At 35.7% G+C, this 25,689-nt stretch overlaps 1 protein-coding gene across 4 annotated transcripts in view; it reads right to left on the reverse strand.

Annotated features, from left to right (window-relative positions):
• The window catches only part of rad18 (RAD18 E3 ubiquitin protein ligase), a 41,072-nt gene that overhangs the window by 10,006 nt on the left and 5,377 nt on the right, over window positions 1-25,689 (reverse strand). For all 4 annotated transcript variants that reach the window (XM_079884632.1, XM_079884635.1, XM_079884633.1 and 1 more), the window contains exons 5-11: window positions 19,273-19,571; window positions 18,646-18,745; window positions 15,102-15,283; window positions 14,376-14,446; window positions 14,183-14,243; window positions 5,365-5,484; window positions 3,387-3,525 (exon numbers count right to left, since the gene is read on the reverse strand). In XM_079884632.1, coding sequence (XP_079740758.1) covers window positions 3,387-3,525; window positions 5,365-5,484; window positions 14,183-14,243; window positions 14,376-14,446; window positions 15,102-15,283; window positions 18,646-18,745; window positions 19,273-19,571 — 972 coding nt within the window. The remainder of the gene's footprint in view (window positions 1-3,386; window positions 3,526-5,364; window positions 5,485-14,182; window positions 14,244-14,375; window positions 14,447-15,101; window positions 15,284-18,645; window positions 18,746-19,272; window positions 19,572-25,689) is intronic.

A 25,689-nucleotide genomic window follows, 5' to 3' on the forward strand; every position in this document is an offset into this window, starting at 1 on the left:
TATCAGTTAATTACCCAGAGTGCATAAGCAGAACACCATCAATCCCACGACTCCAGTAGGAGCTGCAGTTGTGAGCCTCTAATAGATAGAATTTGTGACAAGTGGAGCTGCCAACGTTGGTGAATTGATGCATCTCTAAAATTTACCTTAACCTTTGACTCGTTTGACAGCAAATCAAACATTCAGATGTAAGAATGTGCCAAAGCTACATATTCCAAAAATCAACTAAATCAGGCACTGGCTGATGTGAAAAACAGCAAGATGTGAAAGATCATACATTACATTAAATATTCATAATGTGTTGATACGTCTGGCAATCCAACTAAAAACAGGAAAATGAAAATGCTTTCCTCATTATCATTCACGATAACCTTGGTAAAACAATCAACCCACTTCCTAACAACACAATGATGAACATCTGTTACTAAAGGCCTTTTACAAATGAATAAAACAAATAAATCAAATTATAGTGCCCTTTTGCACAACACACACACAAACACACAGAGAACACCTTATTACATTAATCTCCATGTATGAGTTTAATAAATGCTGTGTGTCCTACAAAAGGTGACATGCACAGTCAAACAACGAGAGACACTTTAGAGTAAACATGCGAGTATTAATTTTTCAGTGTAAAATGGCAAAGATTATTCTTGCTCAGTCGTAAACTCTATACAAAGGTTACATTCTTGTAATTCCCTCAATGGCAAACTTCAATTTTAAGATTAGCATGACCTGGCATGAATATTCTTATGAAATCTGGTTAAAAGTGATTAGCACATCGGCTACATTTCAGTCAACAAAACCACACAGATAATGAAACAACCACATCTGATTGAACTTCATCACACATTTTATATCTTCCAAAAAACTAAATTCCAGTCTAAAGTTTCTCAGGAGACTTTAACATTGGCACCACAACAAATTACAGCACTGCACCAAAATATATAATGGTGCACCAAATACAATGACTGTAAAATGACTATTACGGCCAGGGCATTGTTTTGCAGCGTGCAGCAGCTGCTCACATTCAAAGTATAAAGAGCATTTTGAGTGCCACAAAGGACAATGCAGTCCAAAATGCATCTTTAATGCACATTGAAAACACTGAAGGAACTAGGTGAGTTATTCAAGTAAACAATTGGTTTTGTAAGTAAATGTAAAAAGTGGGACACATAAATTACATGGTTACATCTGTAGCCTAATGTAACTAATGTCTAACAGAGTTGCCACTGTTTATGAATTCATTAATACAGATCATTAATAAATGTTAAATAATTTTTAACAGTATTAACAAGATGAAATAATGAATAAATTAAATATGTCTGGTATTTGTATCAACTACCGAAAATGTGTTAGTGACAACTCTAGTTGGGAGCAATGATGACATCACTATGTAATTGGAAAACTGTCTCTAATGGTTGATATTCCTTTATGTCCAAGTTTACTTTTATTAGTAGTAACACTATTTTTTTCAGTAGATTCAGGAAAAAGACTGGTAATGGAAGCCTTAACAGCATCTAAAAAACATTTTTAAAGTAATGCCAGACTGATGTGTTATAAAAAAAAAAAAAGCCTGTTTCTTTTAGATCTGAAATGTGCCACTGCCACAGCTTGGCTCCAAAATGCATCACCACGACCAATTTATAACTGGACAACAGCCACTGAAGCTCTCATAGGATAAATACTTATGTTCGATACTTTATCATTTCCTCTACTGTATTTTCAATGCATTTGATACTTAAAGTATTTGTAATTGATGACATAACCCCATTATACGGCAAATCAAAATTTGTGAAAATCAATAAAAGAAGCTGTTTTCAAAAAGCTAATACAAAAAATATCAAAGTATGTGAAAGCTTGTGAGATAATAGTAATTCTCTGAATCCATTTCCTTAGTGACTGACAGGTTCTTTTCTGCCAAAGTCAACATCCCACCTTGACCTAAGCAGCTCACATGATGATTACAGAGCAAAAGACCTTCATTAAAAACAGTCAGGAACAGAGCATAGAGAGGGCACTGGAAATGATTTAGAATGTTTCCACAACTGAAAGTGTTCTCAATCTCAGGATTCCAATAACAGTGATATTTAATACTAGAGATGTTGACGTATGCCGTATTTGAAGTGGACTAGACTAAGAAAGGCAGGGAGGAACTGCCCTCAGGTTGTGGTCGAATGGTATATATTTCATCACATAATCCAAGACAAATCAAAGCAAGTCCAAGGATCTATTCAATTTTTGTGGCTAAATGAAAAGCATACTTGTTATCAAGACCACATTTAGGTGTATACCTAACTGATTCTAAATCAGCACAAAACATTTACCAAAAAGGAAAATTTAAAGACGGCACCTTGACTAAAAAACAAAGGCAAAAAATAAAAAATAAGCTTCTCTGACTGAACTTGAACTGAATAAATATTAAGCTATGATGAATGACTGTCTATGCTGACAGATCTTCCCCACAAAATCTCTCCACATGAAAACTAATTAGAAAATGTATGATTTCAAAGTGCATTCATTTATAGAATACTTGCAATTGTAAATATGACCTATAAAGACCTATAAAAAAATCATGGCCATTGTAGCTTAAAAGTTTGTGTAAAAAATGTGTTGAATCAAATAAAATATTTCTTTCAAAAGCTACTTTTTGTAATGTCTATTTGATGCTTTTCTCATTTAACACAATAGTGACTTTAAATGATGTTTTGGGGGTAATTTCTCAGTCAGTTTTGATGTATGATTAAATTGTGAATAATTAGATTAATTAAGCAGAACATCATGTAATTAATTCGCTTGACATATTATATACATACACACACACACACACACACACACATATACATATATACACATACATGCACACACACACACATACATTTTTTTTTTTTTTTTTTTTTTTACAAAACAGCTGGTTCTGGATGCGGATTTAGATGTCATTGACTAGATCACATTAAATATGTTAGTTGAATGTCATAATGGGCATGCTGCATTCTGAAAATATTCATGGCTAAAATACATTGGTAGACAAAAAGCTCAGCAATTTAGCATGGCCTCACATACCTTGTGCTTAAAGGGATAGGTCACCCAAAATTTAAATTCTCATAATTTACTAACCTCATGTCATTCAAAACATAAAAAACGTCTTTTAAGAACACAAACAAAAATATTTTGTGAAATGTCTCTGTTATTTTTTGCTCATACAATTGAAGGCAATGGTGATCAAAATGTTTTAGTAACTAACATTCTACAAAATATCTTCTTTTGTGTTCCACATGAAAAAGTAAGTCATATAGGGTTGAAACGACATGAGGGTGATGGTTCGCTTGGCAAAGATGGCAAGCATGGTGATGGCAACGAGATGGTTCGCTTTCGAACAGAAGTACCTGCTGATTGACACTTCGCTCATAGTAGGGCTTGATGATCTTGATGGAAGCTCAATTACCCCCTCCATCTCTTCACTCTTTACCCTCAGCAGTGCAGAAACCAGAGGCTGGGGGGTGTTCTGAATGCTGTTGTGTGCACCTGTTGCAAAGACATGGAAGAAATACATATAAATACATATCAGTTATGTACACACCACTAGAAAAAACACTTTGTGAAACCCTTTGATATAATTTATTGGGACAACCATAAGATTGTTTTTTGCTAACTTTTATTAATCAATATTTGTCAAGTAGATGTAATCAGGGTTCAAAATTCCTCATCAAGGGCCAATTGTGATTAAAAATTGGTCTTGGTTACTCGTCATTTGAGTCACATCAAAAGTCACACTAACAAAAGGTCTGTTTCTTTCTAAAAAGAAAAAAGAAAGAAAAGACAGTGGATGAATCAATACACACCCTTTTGGTAAACACAGTTTCATCTTTTTGGAAAATTAAGAAAAAGGTATTGTTTTTGTAATAATAAACACACCTCAGAAATCAATTTTTACACAGTCTTTACTAGAGAACTGACAATTCCAAAACCCATTGAAACTAATTCGATTGTGCTGAAACTGACCGATAAAGAGATAACCATTCCAGACTGCGAAATCATATTTTTCTACACTGCTAACTGCTTATTGACTCTGAAGTCCATCTATAGAGCCATCAATGCTTTGGTGATAACAGCATGAGGCTGGCACCTTATCATCAGAGTAGGCGATGGGGTCTACAGGCTCTTGTTTACTGCAATTGCCAAGGTGCCTCACAAAAGTACTCAAGTTTCAAACAGTGTTTGTGTGTGTGTGAATGAAATGGTCTGTACATAGTAACACTGTCAAGTTCAGTGGTTGTAGATTTGAGATGTTTATGCATTTTCTTCATACATTTAATCATAATTCAGGTTCTAAAACTAGATAAAGATAGTCTTATCAAACAAATAACACAAATTGCATATTTTCGCTTGTTAATAAAGTAAAATGGTCCAAGATTCAATGTCTTTGCTGGAAAAAGTATGTGAACCTTCGCCTTGTGAGCAGCAATAATGCAACCAAATGCTTCCATAAACTTTGGATAGGTCCTGCACATCAGACTGGAGCAATTTAGGTCCATTTCTCAATACAACACTGCTTCTTCTCAGTGATGTTGGGATTCCTGTGTCAGCTCACAGACTGATGCCTTAACATGTCCCTAATAAAACTTTATAGTTCCAGCAATGATGGCAAGCCATTGTGATCCAGAAACTGCAAAGCAGCCGCTAATTACACTGTCACCACCTTTCACATCTGAGATAAAACTCCTTATTGAATGCAAGTTTTGCCAAATGTAACACTTCTCATTTAAACCAAAAAGACCCTTATAGTCCACAAAACATTTATCCAACAGGTATCTGCTGCCTCCTTGCCTTTAGATGGTCAATATTGTCTTCCTCCTCTTTATTCTGCCATGTACACCATTCTCAATTCTTCCTTGATGGTGTACTCACGGCTTCATAAATACATCTGATATTTGTGTCATTTAAAAAGCCTACTCCAATTACCTGATAATACTAGGGGTTCACATACTTTCTCTAACAAAGATATTGACATCTGAATAATTTTGGCCAATAAATAAATACAAAGATTGGTGCATTCTTTGTTTAGTTGGCTTTTGAAAGTAGGTTAAATTTCCATGGGTCACTATAGTAGCAGCAACCATTTCCAACACAGTGTCAACATTAATTTAATTATAAATTAAATACCAATTAAATATCAATCGAGTATTCAAATTGCGATTATATACGATATCCTTAGCCAAATGTCATATTTTCTAATTAATTTGCTGATCATTAAATCATCAATCATTCAAGATGAAACAATGTTCAAATAAGCATATTCTCAAAAAAAAAGAGGCTTAAGTACAGTAACATCTAACTCAATCTGAAAAGAAACTGAGATGGGACCTTTGGAGTCGGTCTCTTCTTTTGACGTCCCCTCTTCTTCTTTGATCAGTGTTCTCTTGGACTCAAGACGACCTCTGACCTGGGCAATCAAACGGGAAAAATCGCTGCTGTGCTGCTTCCCTAAGAAAAATAATTAAAAGGCAGAAGTACAGTGTTTAGTACTAATTTCAACTGTACTTTATCAATAAGTATAAGAAATTAAGGAATAAGTACATTTTTAAATCAAATTCTGAATCTTGAAAAATAAGCATTCTATATCCCAATGAACACTCCAGGAGGCAAAGCATAATAGATTTTTTATTTTATTTTTTGCAATAATGTGCACTGGTGAATAAGATCAGGAACGTGTATTAAAGTAAATAATGTGAATATTTTATGCTGACTTGTTTATTTAACATTTAACCTGGAATATTCCTTTAAATAATAATAAATGATTACATAATGTTGCCATGGAAAAAAAAACACAGTAACTTTGAAAGCGCTGGCATAACAAGGCAGACCATGATGAATGTAGTGGTGAAAACCAACATAAGCAGATGAAATGTCATGTGGCCTGGTTTTAAAATCACATAGGCCAAAAGGCCCAAGAGGAGATCGGCTGAAATAATGACGACTGAACACCTGCAAGATAAAAGATCCAGAGATATCCAGCACAGCCCACTATCACAGAAGCAAATTGCTTTCAAACAACAGCAGACCCTGACATGCATCTGTGTCTGATTTTAACACAGCATATAAATCCTGTTTCTATTCCTGGTATATTTGATATAACTGAATAGGTCTAAGGGTTAAATTGATCATATTTGCATTCTATCCTCAGCACACATACACATGTATAAGGTTGAGCATTTGCACGGCTCAACGCTAAGGATTTTTTCTAAAGTTGGACGTTGGGAGTTTTCCCCTCTTTTTCAACTCTCCTTTAAATGAACAGAGCTTTTCAGGATTTTCAGGTAGGTCTAATAGTAGGTTTCAGTTAGGCAACAGAAATTAAATGATCAATAATCAGTATGTAATTAAATGTAAAATAACACTGCATAGCCTTTACTGTATAAATGAAATATAGATTAATCCTTAAAGTTACAAAAGTTATTCAGTCAAGGGCAGTGAGTGATTTTTTTCTTTGTCCTTTGTTGTTTGATTAACATTAAAAACAGACAACAGCAAGAATATTAGGCTGCTGTCACTTTAAGAGAGAATGCACAGATCGAATATAGTGTTACAAATGCGTGTTATTTCTTGACTGTTTATGATCACTTTAGACATTGCATTTTTACAATTTTGTGTGAATTTGTCCATTCAAAATGCAACACGTAAAAGAGAACTCCGTTCAGTACTCGTGGGCTGTCTGAGATGTGTGCGCACAAAACTTCACAAACAGTGCGAGTACAAAACTGAGTTCTCTTTTGCTTGAATATTTAAACTGCAAAGGCTTAAAAACACATGCAAATGATAAGTATCAGTATAGTTTTATTTAATGCCATGTCAGCATCTGTGGCTATCTTGGCAAAAACTGAATTACAAAAAATACAAGAAATATACAATAAAAATAAAAACAACCAAACAGAAAAAATATAGAAATTAATATTATACAAGATTTTTATCATTAACATATAAGATCTAAGTCCTTAAGTGAGTTTACTTCATAAAAATGCCTTCTACATGCAATAAAAGCGGGACAGTCCAATAAAATGTTTAGTGGAAAGGGGGGTCTTGCAAAAAACATACATAAAGTTGGATCTTCGCCTTTAAGCAAAAATGCATGTGAAAGGCAAGGCAAGTTTATTTATATAGCACATTTCATACACAATGGCAATTCAAAGTGCTTTACATAGAAGAAATTAAAATACTAAAAAGAAATAAGAATAATTAAAACAGTTTAGAAAAATAAAAAATAAAATACAGTACAGTACAAACAGTCGGACGAACATTGGCACAGTGCTCATTCAGTACTTCTAGAAGATCTGCTTCTAAACTGTTTAACACAGTTTTGAAAAATGATGTGGGAAGTGTGTCAAGAGCGCAGGTTGATGTTTTAAGGTGCTGTACGGTTTCTTCCAAAATTTTGCCATCAATTTCTTTGAAGTCAGACATAGTAACTACTTTCTCAGGTGGTCTGATCTGTCTGACCTCAGTGCAACTCAAGGATGTGCTGATCACCTTTCTGATATTATTGATTTTCTCAGAAAAGAAAGAAGCAAACTCATTGCACTTGTTCTCTGAGAGCATTTCACTGGGAATCTGGTTTGGGGGGTTTGTCAGTCTCTCTACAGTAGCAAAAAGAGTGCGTGTGTTGTTTAAATTACTGTTTATAATATTTGAGAAGAAAGTCTTTCTAGCTTTGCCTAGTTCCATATTGAAAGCATGAAGGCTGTCTTTGTAGATGTTATAATGGACTACAAGTTTTGTCTTCCGCCACATGCGCTCTGCTTTTCTGCATTGTCTTCTCATATTTTGCACTGCTGTTGAGTTTCTCCAAGGTGCTTTTTGTCTGCCACTCTTCTTCCTGACTTTAACAGGAGCAATATCATCAATTACACTTTTAACTTTTGAGTTAAAAGAATCAAGGAGAAAATCATGTGAAAGGATGTATTTTTACATACAACAAATTTGACCAGCAGGGGCCTGTTAGACTCACGGCTCAAGTTTTAGACATTAAAACTGAAAAATTAGCTAAATTAATTAGTGATATCTATTACTTGAGTAATTTTACCTCAATCACACTGATGTGACTCACTGAAAACACTGGAACGCATGGCCTCTAATCTCAATTGAACATGGTGTGCATTAGTCATGGGCTTTGTGGCAAGGTAGCCTGATATCCGTTCTAATAATTACTGCAAAAGCTGAAAGTCCATTTTGGCAGTTCCATTAGAAACCCTTTTTAGTGCCATTTTTCACAAACCACCGCTGGGTAATCACAGAATTGCTAAATAGGGAACTTTATCTCATGAATGACTTGTAGTCAACTGTTGGAGCAATTACTGACTTTTTATGTGAGCAAAGCTTCAGTAACAAAACACTACAGTGAGGAAATTAAGAAAAAAATAACCTTTCAAACCAAAAACCATTATAGAATTTTTTTTATTTTTTTTTGAAAATCCCCAGAGAACCCATGGTGATACACTTTAGAAACAACAAACTGATATCATGCAAAAACAGCTCCATTTATTAATTCTTCAAAAATTAGTTAAAAAAAAAAAGAAATAATTTCAGATCCGGAATCATTAAGTAGATTGGAAAACGGAACATGAAAATCTCAATTCCCAAATCTAATTTTGTTGTCTTGCATGTTTTAAATTGTTTTGAGCATTTGTGCATCCCGTATTTTTTATATATTAGGTGCACATGCACAACTTTGTAGTATGCTGTACCATGCTGTGTTGATTAACAGCTATTTCGCTGTTGCACTGCAATTTCCTTCACGGAATCAATAAAAGTATCTAACATCTAACATGCTGCACAGGATGCAGACCTTAATAAAAAAAAAAAATTTTTTAACCCAAGCCATGCCACCAACCAGCTGTATCTGATCTGTCTCTCTTGCACAATTCTTTCTTACGCTGAAGACACTAAGTAAACAAGGAAATCAGACCCTTCTTCCAGAGCCAACACCATTTTACACTGTGAAAACAGTCATACCAAACAGACAGTTCTTGAATTTATTCATTTTTGCTATAGTCAGAAAAGGCTATGGAGCTTCTAGAATAAAAAATAAAAAATAAAAAAAAATACTGAAGAAGTGACCTATGGATAGCTAACAAAGTCTACTTTCATAATTCTACAATGCTTTCAACCTGAAAAACAGAAGAATGGGAATGCTAACGGATAGCTTTCTCCTGCTATTTCAGATCTCCTTCTATGCAAAAAACAACAACACTTGACAGCAGATCTTGAATTCAACAGGTTTTCCTATTTGGTCATAGTCTACATTAAAGTATGAACATGTTGTGAACATCTTGAAAGCATTAGTAAGAAGTGGGTTTAATGTTACAGTGTTTAAAGACATGCAATGTCTAAATATTCCTTTTCATACTGAAGTCACATTGCATCATACTCGGAACACTTAGAAAATAAATCTGAGGCTTCTTCATGGAAGACTTAAGTTATTTACTATGGAAAAAAGCAGGACCAAATCTGATAGTGGCCAGTCACCCGACAAGCTCTTGAGTTTAGTATCTTTGTGTATTTATATTATAACAAACACATATAGAAAGTAAAAGGATTACAAATGTAATGACTAGCAGAACTCACATCTATAAACAATATTATACTGTACAGACTAAACTGAGAATCTGCATCAAAATCATTCAACAAAATAAACCTCTCCAGGCAAACACGTGTGCCAAAATTCTAAACACATGTACAAGAAAACAGATCCTTTCTGACAGACATGCTGGAGATGGTTGGATTGAATATGGGTAAATAAAAGGTATAATGCTACATGTATGTTTCAAGAGAAAAAAAAGAATGTGGGTCCTCGTAAACACACATCCTAGGGGAAAAGACATTATTTATTCTCCAAAATTGAAATTACATTTCCCTATTCCCATAGTGTTTACACTTAATTTTTCAGATACTGAATTTTCATCCTGCAAATGATCAAACTTTTCAAACATCTGTGAAACAAAAAATGAATAAATGAAACAAAAAAACTAATGATTGAAAGAATGAATGAAACAAAAAGCAAATGTATGTTTCATAAATATTCACGCTGTTGCTTAACGGTGAACTTATTTTCATTATTTAAGATCAACCTGTATAGAAAAGCTAGATTTCTGGGTGTGTGTCTTATTCACCCCGCATCATTGGACACTCCATGAGGCTGGTGAATCATCGAGCCCTTTTGATGATTAATCAAGAGTTTATCTCAGCATGGCTCTATTTATAGAACCCATCTGTGCTGCGCATCAATATTTCAACAACCTGTCTCAGACATCACAGTCTGGCTTCTCTAATCGCACAGTGGCTTTAATCTTTTCCTGCTAGGTCAATTTTACACGATTACCATGTTTTCACACTTAGCGAAAATTACACCAATCCACCTTAAATGGCTTTGTTTCTAATGTTGACCTCTGGGATAAGGTTGCTAGGGTAAGTGGCTTTTCATTATGGCAGAGACGCCACTAGGACTAACAGCTGTAAACTGTGCATGTCAAATAGAAACATGGGTTGGGTTTGAGCACTAGGGACTAAACCTTAAGAGTTAAAGTTAACAGAGGACACAACATTAGGAAATGTGAAGACATATGTGAGGATAAACATCCATAAACAGAAACAATTAAAGGAATAGTTCCCCCAAAAAAGAATAATTTACAGACCCTCAACTCGTTACAAACCTGTATGTCGTACTTTATTCCATGGAACCCAAAAAAAGATTTTTACTGGGCACTTTTGTCATTAGTCCCCAAACAAACAGAGGATTTCAAGCTTCAAAAAAAAAAAAGATCGTCCAAAATGCCATAAACCAGTCCATATAAGACTTGTGCACTATGTTTAAAGTCTTCTGGAGTCATACGATAGCTTAGTGTGAGGAACATTGTTTTTCAATGATAATCATCTCCTTTATTAGGCTGTTAACTTCTACAACTGGAACAAGTTTTTAGCTTAATTGTGAATGAATCTTTCATATCAGTTTTGTGAAGCAGATCAACCAATTGAATGAAAAGATCCGACTTAAAATAATGACTCATACACAAAATGATGGACGGGATAAAAGTAAGCCCTCTCAGCAAAAGTTCATTAAACAGTGGACAGTATCTTTAAAGCTTGGAGCCCATTGTCTGATTTTTTTGGTGTAAGCATTCTAAGCTGGGTCTCTAAAGCAGATTGGAACATTTAATGAGGCAAGATCGATCTTGGGACCCTGTTCAGGGTTCGTACACTTTTTCCAAGGTCAAATTCAAGCACTTTTCAAGCACTTTCCAGGTCCATTTTAAAGCTTTTTCCAGCACCTTACACTACCGTAAATTACATAACAATACATAGTTAAAAATATTATTTAGTGTTTTTATCACATCAAAAGAGATAAACAGCCAAATGTTTCATAATAGCAGAGGGCTGCACGATATTGAAGAAAAATTAGATATGTGATAACTCATTAAATAATGCGATATTCAATATGCGATACGATAATGCTTAAAGTGTGTCAAATTAACTTAAATTATCTTTAAAATATCTTTATCAGCCTTGCGATATGCAATTATGCATATTGTAATATATACATTTGCAATATTTCGATATATTGTGCAGCCCTAATATTTAAGCCAATCACAAGTTTTATTCTTCAAAATGTATCACGTATATAGCCTAAAGCATATGAATAATATACTTTTCATTATATTAATGTCCAAATATTGCTTACCAGATAATGTGATTTATAGGCTGTAAAACTGAATTAATTTCAAATATGAAGACTTAGGATTTGAAAAGAAATATTTGACAGGCCTTCCCGTTTTGGGACACATTCTTGATATAGACATTGTTTGAACAATATCTGAGTGCACATGTAACCCCTCTCACCCGGGTCCTTCACACCCCGCTCCGTGCGGGTCTCAAACCCGGGTCTCCGGCATGAAAGTCAGGCGCTCTAACAAGGAGGCTAAAGACTGCAGCCCCTAGCATCTGTCGCTAGAGCGTCTATTGAGATCAGAGGAGTGAGGTTTACTCGCACAGCAACTACTAGCTGGCCTCCGTTACACTCACCCCCCTAAACCTCACTCCCATCCGGGTCACGGCACCAATGTAACCCCTCTCACCGGGTCTTTCACACCCCGCTCCGTGCGGGTCTCGAACCCGGATCTCCGGCATGAGAGTCAGGCGCTCTAACAAGGAGGCTAAAGACTGCAGCCTCTAGCGTCTGTCGCTAGAGAGCCTATTGAGATCAGAGGAGTGAGGTTTACTCGCACAGCAACTACTAGCTGGCCTCCGTTACACACAGGCACCTGCCTGATAAATGTATTTCATTGCCAAGATGTCTTGGGCCAAGACATAACGTTAGCTAATACATTTACTGGAATAGAGCAGTGTAAATATTGCATAGGGCCATCCTAAACCTTACAGTATACAATATACTTCTTATTATGACACTGACTGATTTCAGTTCAGCAATCAACGACTGTTGTTATGCACTGGGCTAACGTTTGCAGGTTAATTTGCACGTTACAGTTCTGTAATTTTGGCAATGTTCACTGCATATTCCACAAATGAACGTGACATAACAGACATGCAATACTTACATTACATTATCACACCAAGCACTCTGTCACTAATGGCCCTTTCAGATAGGACGCGGACCGCGCTGCGCTATAAAATGAAACCGATATATTTCAATGGCTTGCGCCGCGCGACTCGGACCAAAGCGGAGCTCAGCGATCAAAGTTTAAAATAGTTCAACTGTTGCCGCTGCGTGGCCAATAAAAACGGTGCATCCAAACAACCGCGGAAATCAAAATGAAAACTCCGCCTACTTTTGCTCTGGCCAGCGTAACGCAAATCAATCTGTATCTGATTCTGAAGGGCTACATTTTCTTTCTCCATTTAATAAAGAACTATTTCGTCAGAAAGATATTTCTTGTGAAAGAAATAGCCTATAGTTACAAATTCAAGCATTTTATCCAAAATTCAAGCACTTTTCAAACCTTGAAAACACAACATCAAAATTCAAGCACTTTCAAGGATTTCAAGCACCCGTACGAACCCTGCCTGTTGGTATTGTCGTATTGATCACCACCTTCTCCAACTCCTCAAGGGATCTTTCTTCCCCTCTCTCTCCCTCATACACACACTCTAGCTGCTTAGTGAACTTGGAGTCACAAAAGGCAAAGGTTTCTGGAAAACATTTAGGCTGAGAACTACTGAGGGTAACTGAAGTGAGATTATTCATATCGCAATTATCAGGAGAGAAACTTAAAATGAAAGTGTGCAACTCCATTCAAGATGTAGCTAAATCTGTTTTCAGTTTATAAATCTGCACAGTTCTGCATAGAGTCCAAAACTGCACTTGAAAAACACGATCTGACATACAAGTTGGAAACGGAAATTGCAAATGCCCTTGCAGAGCACACCGATGATACATGGCATTACATTGAAGCAGCAAATCTGAAAGAAATATTTGATGATTATGATCGTAGCTGTTCCATCAATCTGACAGCCATTTTCTCCCCAGAAACTCACTGTAGCATAGACACTAAAACTTCTTTACCATAATTAAACAATATTTTTATATTGCAAATGATTTTGACATTGATAGCAGGATTTTCTTTCAGTCCTGACTTTCTGGGTCAGTTAAAGAATAAAAATGAGAATCTAACCATTGCTGATGTAAGTGCTATGAGTGATTCAAATGTGTAATTGTGCATTTTTTGCATTAAAACTAAAACAAGAATAAGAATTTTTTTATGACCAAAATAACTTGATGGCAGAACCTAACTACACATAGACAGCCTGCCTCCACATCACAAAGACTTAATGTACACTTTACACATTATGTAATATCAAGAACGGCTCAAACACTGTAAAAATATTGTGCTGGAACCACAGCAAAAAAACATTTGCAAAAATCCTTTGCTGATAATTAGCCGCAAAAATACAAAGTGCATATTCTCAGTCAACCTTGAGATAGGGGAAAGTAGTCCATGTTATTCTGTTCATATATCAAACAGACATTTTTATTTTATAATGCAGAGGACAAGCAGGAGAATGAATCTGACCCTGTTGTGACATCACTCAAACGTAATTTTTTAACAGTGCAAGGACAGCGCATCCTCTAAACTGACAAGAGCAACAGTCTCATTCGTTATTCAGTGTCAGGACTTACGGTATATTGAGTGTAATTCCTCAATTTCTTCAGCTGTCTGATTCTTCGTAGTGACGATTACCTGTCAAACACAAACCATTATGAGAAAAAAAATCTAAACGCTATAGTTGTTTCAAAAACAAACACTTATGTTAGATGCGATTATTCGATTTGACGGTATATACAAAAAATGACAATCCATAGTAGTACATACAGGTTTTCGTTTACGGTCCAATTGATTCTTTAACCTCTCGTTGTTTTCAACTTCTCTGGCAATTTCTTCAGCTGTTGTCAAATGAAAAAGCAAACATATTAACTATAAACTACATAGTTTACATAGGATTCTCATTTACAAATCTTTCTTGATAAAAAACTGGTGGTAACCAAAGCAATTTGAGTAGTGTAATTTATCAATTCAATCTGCTATTGTATATAACAAAACAGAACTCCAGGTAAAAAATAAATAAAAAAACACTCAAACAAGACCAGCTTTTAAACAGAAACCATGGTAACATCAGGTGAATAAAAGAAAAATAGAAGCTTTCCAACAAAACCTTTGACAGCTCAATGAAAAGAGATAAATTCCGCTCTGAAAGGGTCAGTGAGAAGCGAAGCAGTAACTCAAAGAAAACTTGAGGGATGAAACTACTGTATTTTTCCACCAGCCCTGTCATCTTTCTGCCAGGGTCCCCCACAGGATGACTAACTCCAGCATATAAATTATATTCTACCGCCTACAACCGCTGGACAGAGTGAAACTGTACCAGCTAAACTCTCTTTTACCAGCAATTCAGGCTTGGCCACAGCATACAGTTGTCATTCATTTTCATGTCTGATGAAATTACATGTAACATGGAATCCCGACTATGTTTTTCAATGCCTTCAAAGGAATGCCTCACCATCCATTCACTCATTTGGTTATTGATCTCTGATTTTATACCTGTTTTGGGGTTGAGTGCATCACACTGTGCATTATAGATGTGGGTGAATTCCTGGTGGCGTCGCACGAGCTGCTCTCTGCTGCCTTGAGTGGACAGGTGGCATTCTTTAAGCATCTTCTTGAGCTTTGGAACAGCAATCAAAGAGTACAACAGCTTAGGCATCCCCTTACGCCTTCTACCACTGAAACAAAAGCATACACAAGTCCCAGAGTCATTTTAGAGAGAGAGAAAAAAAAACTGTCATATAGAAAGTGTATATAAATGTGTTATATTTAATAAGATCCGTCTCAGAAAATGTCTGGAACAAAAGCACCTTTTACACCAATTCTGGCCATAGTACTTCTTGCAGTCTGGGCATGTGCCACATGGGATTAGAACCCACGACCTGAAAGGTTTGGGGCATGTGGCTTAGTAAGTTACGCCACTCAGTTGACGCTGATTCACCAGGCTGCCGAGGAGAGCTTTCAGTGTGAAAATGGGCACATCAAAGCATTACTTAATATTTTAACCAGATTAGCATGCTAAGCTAATTTAATGCTAATGTAACTTATGGTTGACCTGATAGCTGAAGAGCCAAAATAGAAAGAATGGCAACTGGTTAGTATGCTAAGCTAACTGGAATAAGACAACAAACACAGGCAAGGTCACATTCGGAGACGGTAGCGAATATAAAAAATTTCTGTGTAGCTCAGTCCAAAGATCATCTGAGCCGATTTTGGACAATTTTCATATTGATTGTTTAAAGTTTGGCCGAGATACAGCCTCTGAACCAATTTTGGGTCGACTTAAGTTCGCAACGACATAACTTTTGAACAAAGATTATTAACAATAAAAACATCTGTTCAGACAATTCGGTGCAGCTCAGTTCGAAGATCATCTGGTCAGATTTTGGACAAAATTTGGAGGAGCATCGAAAAATAAAGGAGCATACTGTGCTTTTCAAAATGGCCACTACTGTAATGGATGGAGTCTTAATGTAAATTGTTGAATGGGATCAGCATGAAGAGAAGAATCTGTTGAACTAAATGTAATTTTTCTAGAACAAAGGGTTCAAAAGAGCTATAGAGTTGGTCTTAGAAACTCCAAAATTGGTCAGATTACTATTCATGACTATCACTACAAGTGTGACAGATTTCATCATTTTACTATGTTCCATTGATAGGGCTCCCATAGACTTCCATTCGGGAAGAAGAAAAAGAACAGAAAGAAAAGAAAGAAAACTAACAGATACAATAGGGGCTACAGCCCTTTTGGGGCTTGGCCCCTAAAAAGATAAAAGAAACCATTTCTTTAGAAACCATTCAAAGGGAAATTCCATTTATTATTATCAGTTTTCGAGAAAAGCAAAAAACTTGTCACATTAATATAAAATGAACCTCAAGTACCTCAAGTGTGTGTTACAGCTGTTTTTATCGGTTTTACGACATGTAAAACAATTCAAATTAGATGGAGAGTGACTGTTCAGGTCATAGCACAAATTTTCAATTGGATTCAAGTATGTGTCTAGAATACTAACTATAAACCAATAACTTTATAGTTTTGAAGTGTAGTTTGTTCAACTGTCATGTGAGAAAGTAACTAACTCAAATTTCTGGCTGACTGAAACAAGGATTTGCATGCATTGGGCTTAATCCATTTGGGCCTTGATGCCAACAAACATTCCAGTTCCACCATCTGAAAAAGAAATCCCACAAACATGACACTGCCACCGAGGCAGATTAGGCGTTAACTGGTACTGGGTTGTATTTTTCACCAAACATAGTGCTTTGCTTTTAAGCCAAAGAACTTAATTCTTGTCAGACCACAAAATTTACTACCAAAATATTTCAGCTTTTGTCCCATGGCTTTTACATGATTTAATGCCGGTCTTTCTCAGAAATGTCTTTCTCCCAGGCACTGTCCCAGAGGTGAATCTCAAGTGGTGAAGAGGCTGTTGCTATCAGGACAGTTTCTCTGATGTCAGCCAAACAGCTCTTCAACTCTGTCATTGTTTTGCTGGTCCTTTCGTCAATTCTCTGAAAAGTCATTGTCTGGTTGCTCAGTTTGTCAGGATGGCATGGCTCTGGTAGTTGGCTGTATTGCTATTTACTTGTCTTTCTAATCTTTATAGGGGTCATACATTATTTTATCTTTCCCTGACATCCTTGAGGAAATGTGTCAGATCTACAATGAAAGGAAGTGGCAAGTGGAATGTCCATGAAATACATTGAAACGTTTTCTTTCAGGCCATTTTCTCTTGCTTTCATTTTTCTTTTTATCAAATTGCTTTTAGTATACATCCTTACCTGATTACAAGGTAGTATAAATTTGAATATGACTAACACAGTAACATTTCTTCATTTTCAATTATACTGCATACAACAGCCTTCAGGCAGTACAATTAAATAGCTGTAGCGATTAAAGGAACAGCCCACCAAAAAATGAAAATCATTTCCTCATTCCAAACCTGTACAACTGACTTTCTTTTGTGGAAAACAAAATTTATAGAGGTGATGAAAGTCAGTGGGGTCCAATGTAGTTTGGACCCCAATGTTCTTCAAAATATCTTCTTTTGTGTTCCACAGAAGAAAGGAAATCACTAAGGTTTGAATTATTACTTATACCTAATATCAAGTATTAGATCCAACACTATTACACAAAAATAGAGACAGTTGAGTTAAGCATGAAAAGGTGCTAATTTCATTCATCCCTGTAGCATTAGTATGTCAGGATGGGCTAAAGGCCACAGAAATGCTGACACACACCCTCATTCATCACGTTACCCTCAAGGTGTCCAGTAAATGAAATCACTCTTTCTGTCAATCACACATGCACACCGAATGTCGGCCCTTCAGAATGTCCCTCAGGTGAAAAGGGGTGGGTAAGTAGAGGGGGAGGGATGGAGACAAGCTACAATCTATAGGGAATGTTATTTTATAAGGATTGAATCCATTCTTTAACAACAAGTACTCTTCAGCTACTTTTTAAGTGGACATAATTTTTCCCCACAGAACGAGGTTATCTTAAATTTAACCATCTATTCAAGAAAATTTTTTCAGCAATCAGTTCATTTGTTAAACTTTATCCAACTAACTCAGACACATGCATAAGAGAAAAAATGTATAGGGTATCTGATTAGGTAGAAAAATAAACAGGTCTAAGAAAATTGAGCTTGATGGACAACTAGACAAACAATACAGAAATAAGTTCTGCTCCACTTATTGGATAAATGGTGTTTCAAGATATTTGAAATGTTTTGCCATTTGCATCACTCTCCTTGTCCACATTTGATCCTGGATTGGATTATTTTTCATTGGCAAAAATGAACAATATCTTTTACTAGTATGTCTAAAATGTCTGTTATTCATTATTAATTTGTTTTTTGTTGACCTACTGCACAAAAACTGACGATTCTGAACTTGAATAACAGCAGGTCAATTAGCAGCATCTAGTGATTCTCTAGAAAATCACAAAATGTGTCCTGCAGTCAAAGAAAGATAAGACCATTTTCTCCATCAAACTTCACATACTGCTATTGCATTACAGGGCAAATATTCTCCTTACCTTCTCAATCCCTCTTTCTTATCGTCTCGGCTCAGACACATATCCAGATGTTTATTAATGTGCTGTTCGGGCACACACACCTCACAGACAGGACATTCCACTGCAACAAATTATTGAAGATTATTGCTTATTAGAAAAAGCACAATTAGGCAAAGCACAAACACAAAGTCATTTCCATTTAAATCTAAAAAAGATCAGATGTGATTAAAAGGATTTAAAGATATATATAAAATGCACTTATTGTGAAGAAAACCAATCAATGCATTAGGAGACAACCAGGGTTTTTTTCTTAGACAACAGACAAAAATTACAGTGTATTAGACTGAATAAAAACATATTTTTTTAAATCCAATTATTATTATTTCCTTTAACCAGGAAAATCACATTGAGATATTCCTATCTCTTCTTCCAGAGAGACCTGGTCAAGACGGCAGCACATAAAGTTTCACACAAGAGAATCACAAAATGACAATACCACAATTTACACATTCAAGAACTAAATATATACTAGCAAATCAAGAAAAACAATTACAAGTGTCCCTTATTTTTTTACATTTAACTAATATGCATGGTTATACCAAACATACAATATAAATGCAATAAAATGGCATAGGTGGCATTAATTACCTTTAACCACCGGCTTACTGCTTTGTGATGTGGAAGGAAAAGCTGATATATCCATCTTCTCCTCTTTTACCATTGCTGTTTCCGCCACACTTTCTAGTTTGATGGTGCCTGGCAGTAAGCACACCTCCACTGGTTCTGATTTGACTGGGGTCATGGTGGTCTTCTTTTGGAAAAAATGACTGAGGGTGCTTGCTTCCTTTTTGATGCCCTTCTGTCTCGCTGCTTTGCCTTTGATCATCATAGCTGGGGTTTGAGGTGAAATAGGGGGTGATTCCAAATTTGAGTGACACAACTTTTGCCTGGAGATGGAGAGTTACAAACAACATGTTCATAAAAGTGTGAATGCTGACAATGGTGTTGGAGTTTCTGGTTAACTCACTGTTTTAATCATATTATGAAACATTACTACATTTAAATTAGATTTAGTCATGTTAACATAAGTTTATTAAATTGACACTTTATATATACTTTGGCCATTCAAAAATAGTTAGCATTCTATAAACTGGAATTGTGCCATATACACTAGCTTTTTTAATGTTTTTGAAAGAAGACTTTTATGCTCACTAAGGCTGCATTTTTTAATCAAAAATACTGTAAAAACAGTAATATTGTGAAATATTACAATTTAAAATAACAGTTTTCTATTTTTATATATTTTAAAATGTAAATTATTCCTGTGATGGCAAAGCTAAATTTTCAGCATCATTACTCCAGTCTTCAGTGTCACATAATCCTTCAGAAATTCTAATGATGATTTGGCGCTCAAGAAACATTTCTAATTATAGATGCTGAAAACGATTGTGCTGCTTAATAGTTTTGTGCAAATTGTGATACATTTTTTCATGACTCTTTGATGAACAAAGTTCAAAAGAACAGCATTTAATGTATTTGAAATAGAAACAAAATAAAAGTCTTTACTGTCACTTTTGATGAATTTAATGCACGCTTTACTGACCCCAAACATTTGAGCGGTATTTGTATTCAAAGCAATTATAAACCACATTTTACGCCTAAGTGCTCTATTCCAGAATTACAGAGATAAAAGGGTCTTCCACGTACTTTGGGTCATGAGGTATATGCAAGGCACATACAATATCTAATATCAAAAATAAAAATAAAATATAAAAACTGGGCCAAGGACACAAAAAAAGCTGTTTGAGCATCCTTCATCTGAGACACTAAGGTGACAATTTGTCAGTAAAAGTGTTTTTGACAGCAATACTGTGCTTCTCTGTACAATGTGTAAGCCTTCGAATATCTCCCCTTCCCCACTGAGGGAGAGTGAGAGACGAAATAGTGAAAAATAATTTGAGGGGACGACAGAAGGGCAGAAGGAGCGAGAAAGAGAAAAGAGTACATAAAAGGAAGTGTGAGAGAGAGTGAATGCATGCAGGCAAGCACCTGTCGGTTTCGCAATTCCAGTGGAAATGTGGAAAGCCAACAAACGCAGTGAGTGGCTGTGAGGCCATTACAGAGCCATAAAGTGGAGTCAATGAGGTGTGCAAACGCCACTTTCCATATTGAAACCTTTTATTTCTCTTTGTTTGACCGTTAGTCCACATATATGCACACAAAATTAAACGTTTAAGAAAAAGAAACAAGGTGTCCCAATTGGCATTAAAGTGGTTGTGACCATTTTTGGTCTACATTAACATCTGAAGAGTGACATCAGTTTTCCTCCTTATATGTCAATGCTATTAGAAAAGATCTAACTTCTCACCAAACCCACAAACAGACTAAAGCTAAAAAAGGAAATAAAATCCAATCTTCACCCATTACCCTAAGAAAAAAGGAGAGATAAAGCCTCAATCCCAATCTTCCTGTTAAGCTAAAAATGAGATTTAATACATGTTCTGAAAGCTCCATTTACAGGATGGAACCGTGACTGAGGTTATTAAAAACTCACTATGTGGATCTACCGTATATCCCAAAATAATACCTCTGGCCCCTGAACGAATTAACAAATGTGCTTTTGTAGGTTCTTTGCAGTCAGTTGAGAGTAAATGAAAATGTCAAGAAAGATTGTAAAACAAGAGCCGAACAGCCTAAATAACAGGATTCAGGATGCCCATTTTATGCACCGAATATAGGCAAAATTGGGAAAATGTGTTCAAAGTATCTGAGAGTGTGTAATATGTGCTTCTGAAATATCATCATGTGTAAATTATGCCACTGGGTGCACACTGTTACTCGTTTTACATGTAAACAGGCTGTTTTTGTCTTAAGTCTTAAAGACACAGCAGCAAAAAAAGACAATAAAACATGATCAGGCAGATGGTGGAAAATGGTTGTTTGGAGAAATAACCTTGACTAACCTAATAAAGGGACTGCATGCAAAAAAAAAAAAAAAACTATGATTTGATCCCTTTAACTTATAAACAACAAACTGTCCTAATTGTTTGGCCTTTCTTCAGTAATGCTTTTAAAAATCAATTGCAGTCTTGTACCTAAAGGCATAACTACCCACCCAGCCAGGACCATAAAAAACCCTCATGGACCCCCTCACAGAAAATCCTGTCTACTTTCAGTCCCCAAAGCGCTGATGTGAATCTAGTAAGGCAAACTGAACCCACAGAGAAAATGTATTGCTGTAGTGAACCACATACGTTGCATAATCACCAGCACATTACAGCTAAGAAAACAGGACAAAGTGGAACAGCAGTTTTGAACAGGTTTATAAAGAATAGCCATGACTGAAGAGTATAACATCCTGGATTTAAGAATAAAAAGCCTACAAAGGCAGAAAAAAACAGGCTTTTCCAGTTTGTATGGAAGTGAAAATTCATTCATTCAAAACTTGGATATCTTTTGGAAGCTCCTTGATCTTCTGACAACAAGAGAAGGAAGAATCAAAGACAATGAGCTTGCAACAGCAGTAGCTCAGACGGGTCGATATTCAGACCTGGAAACAAGGCTAATTGCACTCATTGTGACAAAGAAGGTCTATAATATAGGGAGAAAACTAGCCTTCCCACTCAACTCAATGCCTGGCACAGGACAGCAGGAGATTGGAAATCTGCCATCTTTGCTAATGGGCACTCAGCTTACCTAAAACATGATTATTCCACAAATTCTTTAAAAAAAAAAATACTATGAACTGGAGTTGCACGATTCTGGAAAAACTAGACGATCACAGATCTCTAAAATAGAGATCACAATTCACCCATGATTCTGAATAGACAACTACACTCAATAACATGGAATTTACAAGAGGTTCTGACAAAATGCTAATTTCTGCAGTCTATGAAAATGTTGGCCCTCTATTGGTTAAACAAAACTGCATGCATTCTGTGGAAGATCATTGTTTTGGTTGTGCTTCGGCTCTGCGTTACTGTGCGGTTATGAGAATATGGTTAACCCACTGCTCATAAAACATTCACTACTAGGCTAAAGAGATATAGCGATTATAGATGGGAAGGATAAGCTGACTAGCTGAAGACTTTACTTCATTAATAAACACGGTACTTCCTAGGGAAATAAATTCCAACACAGCGCTACAAAGCGCTATGAAATGAGCCTTCACAATATATAATGCTTTACAATGAACTTTGTTAGAGAGCGACATATGGCAATTTATCTGTCCGATAAAATACCTAACTCACTTCCCTCGCCTTTACATCATCATAAATCCCTAAGTTCTCGCCATATCAGAAAAGCCAAGCCAATGCTGATTTTCGTTTTATTACAAGCTCTGTCGTGCTCTCTCTTTGCTAGTAGACTCTCCTCTGTTTAGACGTTTTTTACGTTTAATTTAATTTTGATAGTACTGTGTTTTTATCAGAGTACTTTTGTGACAATTTGAATTACTGTAAACTAAATAATGATACTGTGTATTTGAAAAGACCACAGCTTTTTGACGGTTTCATACCTATACATGACAACTGCTCCCTCTGGATCAGCCCAGATAAGAATGGTCTGCTGTGATCGTACTTGTCAAAGGTTTAATAGACAGACAAATCATTCTCATTTAGGAATAAGATCCCGTGGATGTTTGAATTGAGATTGTGATCTTGTAAATTCATTACTATGTACACATATATGAATGTAATAAATCACAAAAAGATATTCTATCCAAGATACACTACCCAAAGAAAGGCACAAAAAAACAAAGCTATGTCTAAACCAAAGGCCTTAACAACTGTCCCCAATGCCCTGTCCTAAAAGATGACACATGCCTTTGACATCATCACTCTGAGAAAACAGGAAATTAAAACACTGTCCCATAAGGCATCTTCCTCTTCATCCTGATGGCCATCTGAAACTCCACCATCCAACTATATTAGGCACATTCATGGGCAAACAACATGGAGGAGATTGATGGCACCTAGAGAGACTGATTTAAAAACCAATATCGCAAAAAAAAAAAAAAAAACTACTGTGCACTCTGGCTATTCACTACCTAGCACTTTTACACTTAATGTGAGGTACACGTGGGAAAAGTCTTACTATAGGATAGCAGGTTTACAATACACAGTATATATATATATACAGTGCTATGCATACGTTTAGACACCCATGCTAAAGTTGACTAAAAAGAGGAATAAAAAAATCATCTTTTGGAAATTGAACTTAATGCATTAATTAAAAAAATTAGGAAAAATCCAACCTTTAAAGACACCAATTTTCTATGAATAATGAATAATGTATCGTAAATAAATAAATGTTCTTCCTTAAAATACACTTCCTTCACCATACCTAGAGATTGGCATGGTTTTATTTCAGTTAGCCTAATAGCTGGTTTGATTTGCATTGAGAGATGATCTTATGGAAAGTACTCCATGCCAATCTCTAGGTATGGTGAAGGCTATGTGATGATGTGGGGCTATTTTAATTCCAAAGGCCAAGGGAACTTTATCAGGATGCATAGTATCCTGGATCCATGAAATAACTGGCCTTTAAAAATAAAAATCTGCCTGCCATTCTACATAATGTTTACATATCACCTTATATATACAGCAAGTACACTCCAGGTGTTTCTCCGAACTGTCCTAAATGTAACGCAGCTAAGGGCACTAGATATCACTGTCTTTGGGAGTGCAAGAACATCAAGGTATTTTGGCAGGCAATATGCAGGGAAATCAGTTTGGTGATTGGACAGACAGCCCCACTCAGCCCACTCATGTGCCTACTGGGGCTTATACCTGACCCTCTGAGAGCTCACAAAGAGACTGTTCAGTTTCTCTTAATGCTGGCTCGAAAGGCTATAATGATCAAATGGGTTAGTAGCGATGCCCCCTCTAATCAGATGTGGAAATCTCTGATATCAGAAGTTGTAACTCTAGAAAGATTGAGGTATTGTCTCAATGGTAAATCGCACGTTTAAAAAATGGGAGAATATTCTAAAATGTTTGAAGATTAAAAGGTCATAAACACAAACTGGATAAAATGTAGGTACAATCATATGATGAGATGCTGTATGTAATTTTGTTTTCTGTGCTGTGTTTTTTTTTTTTTTTTTTTGGGGGGTTCTAATATGTTTTGTTTGAAATAACGAAAATGTTTAATAAAAAGAATATTAAAAAAAAAAAAAAAAAAAAAATCTGCCTGCCTCTATGGGAATTTAACATAGGGGTGTCCAGACTTATGCACCCTGTATTTTAAGGAAGAACATTTATTTATTTACGATACATTATTCATTCACAAAGAAAATTGGTGTCCTTAAAGGTTATATATATATATATATATATATATATATATATATATATATATATATATATATATATATATATATATATATATATATATATACACACACACACATTTCGTGTCAATTTATTTTCAATTTCCTCAGGTAAGTTGAAGACTTTGTATGTCTGTATGTCTACAGTCTGAGAACTTAAGACTCTTTGGAGAGAAACATGGCTGCTTTGAGTCCTGCAGCAGTTGAAGTATGCCAAAGATATAGACCTGAATATTGAAAATAAAAACCCACTTGATTGTTAAAGGAAATCCCGAATGTCAAGGCAGACTAGGACATTAGGTCAAATGAATTACTTTTTCAAGTTTGTCACGAGATGGAAGACACTGCATTCAATAAAGGACTAACATTAATTCTTAAGTAAATCTCATAATTCTAATGAATTAGCTGATTTTCTGATACCTTCAGGCAAGTTCTTAAACTTTAAAGTATCCTTTCATTAATGGATTTAGAGTTACACTGTCAGGGATAGTAGTTTCATGCACACGGCAGAACAGAAGCATAAGTTTATATAGGCTGTCATTCATAGGAACAACATTTGTAGTGCCAATTCGCAGAAACTCTTGTGACCAAACATATTTTGGCAGTCAATCAGCATGTCTGGGACTTTGTAGCTGAATCTTAATCAATGTTACAAAGACAAAAAAAATGAGAATGGTATTCATCAGATTATGTAGTTTTATGTAGAATTTATGTAGTTTTAAAGGTATTTATAATTC

Source organism: Squalius cephalus (assembly GCF_949319135.1).
Source record: "Squalius cephalus genome assembly, chromosome: 10".
NCBI lineage: Eukaryota > Metazoa > Chordata > Actinopteri > Cypriniformes > Leuciscidae > Squalius > Squalius cephalus.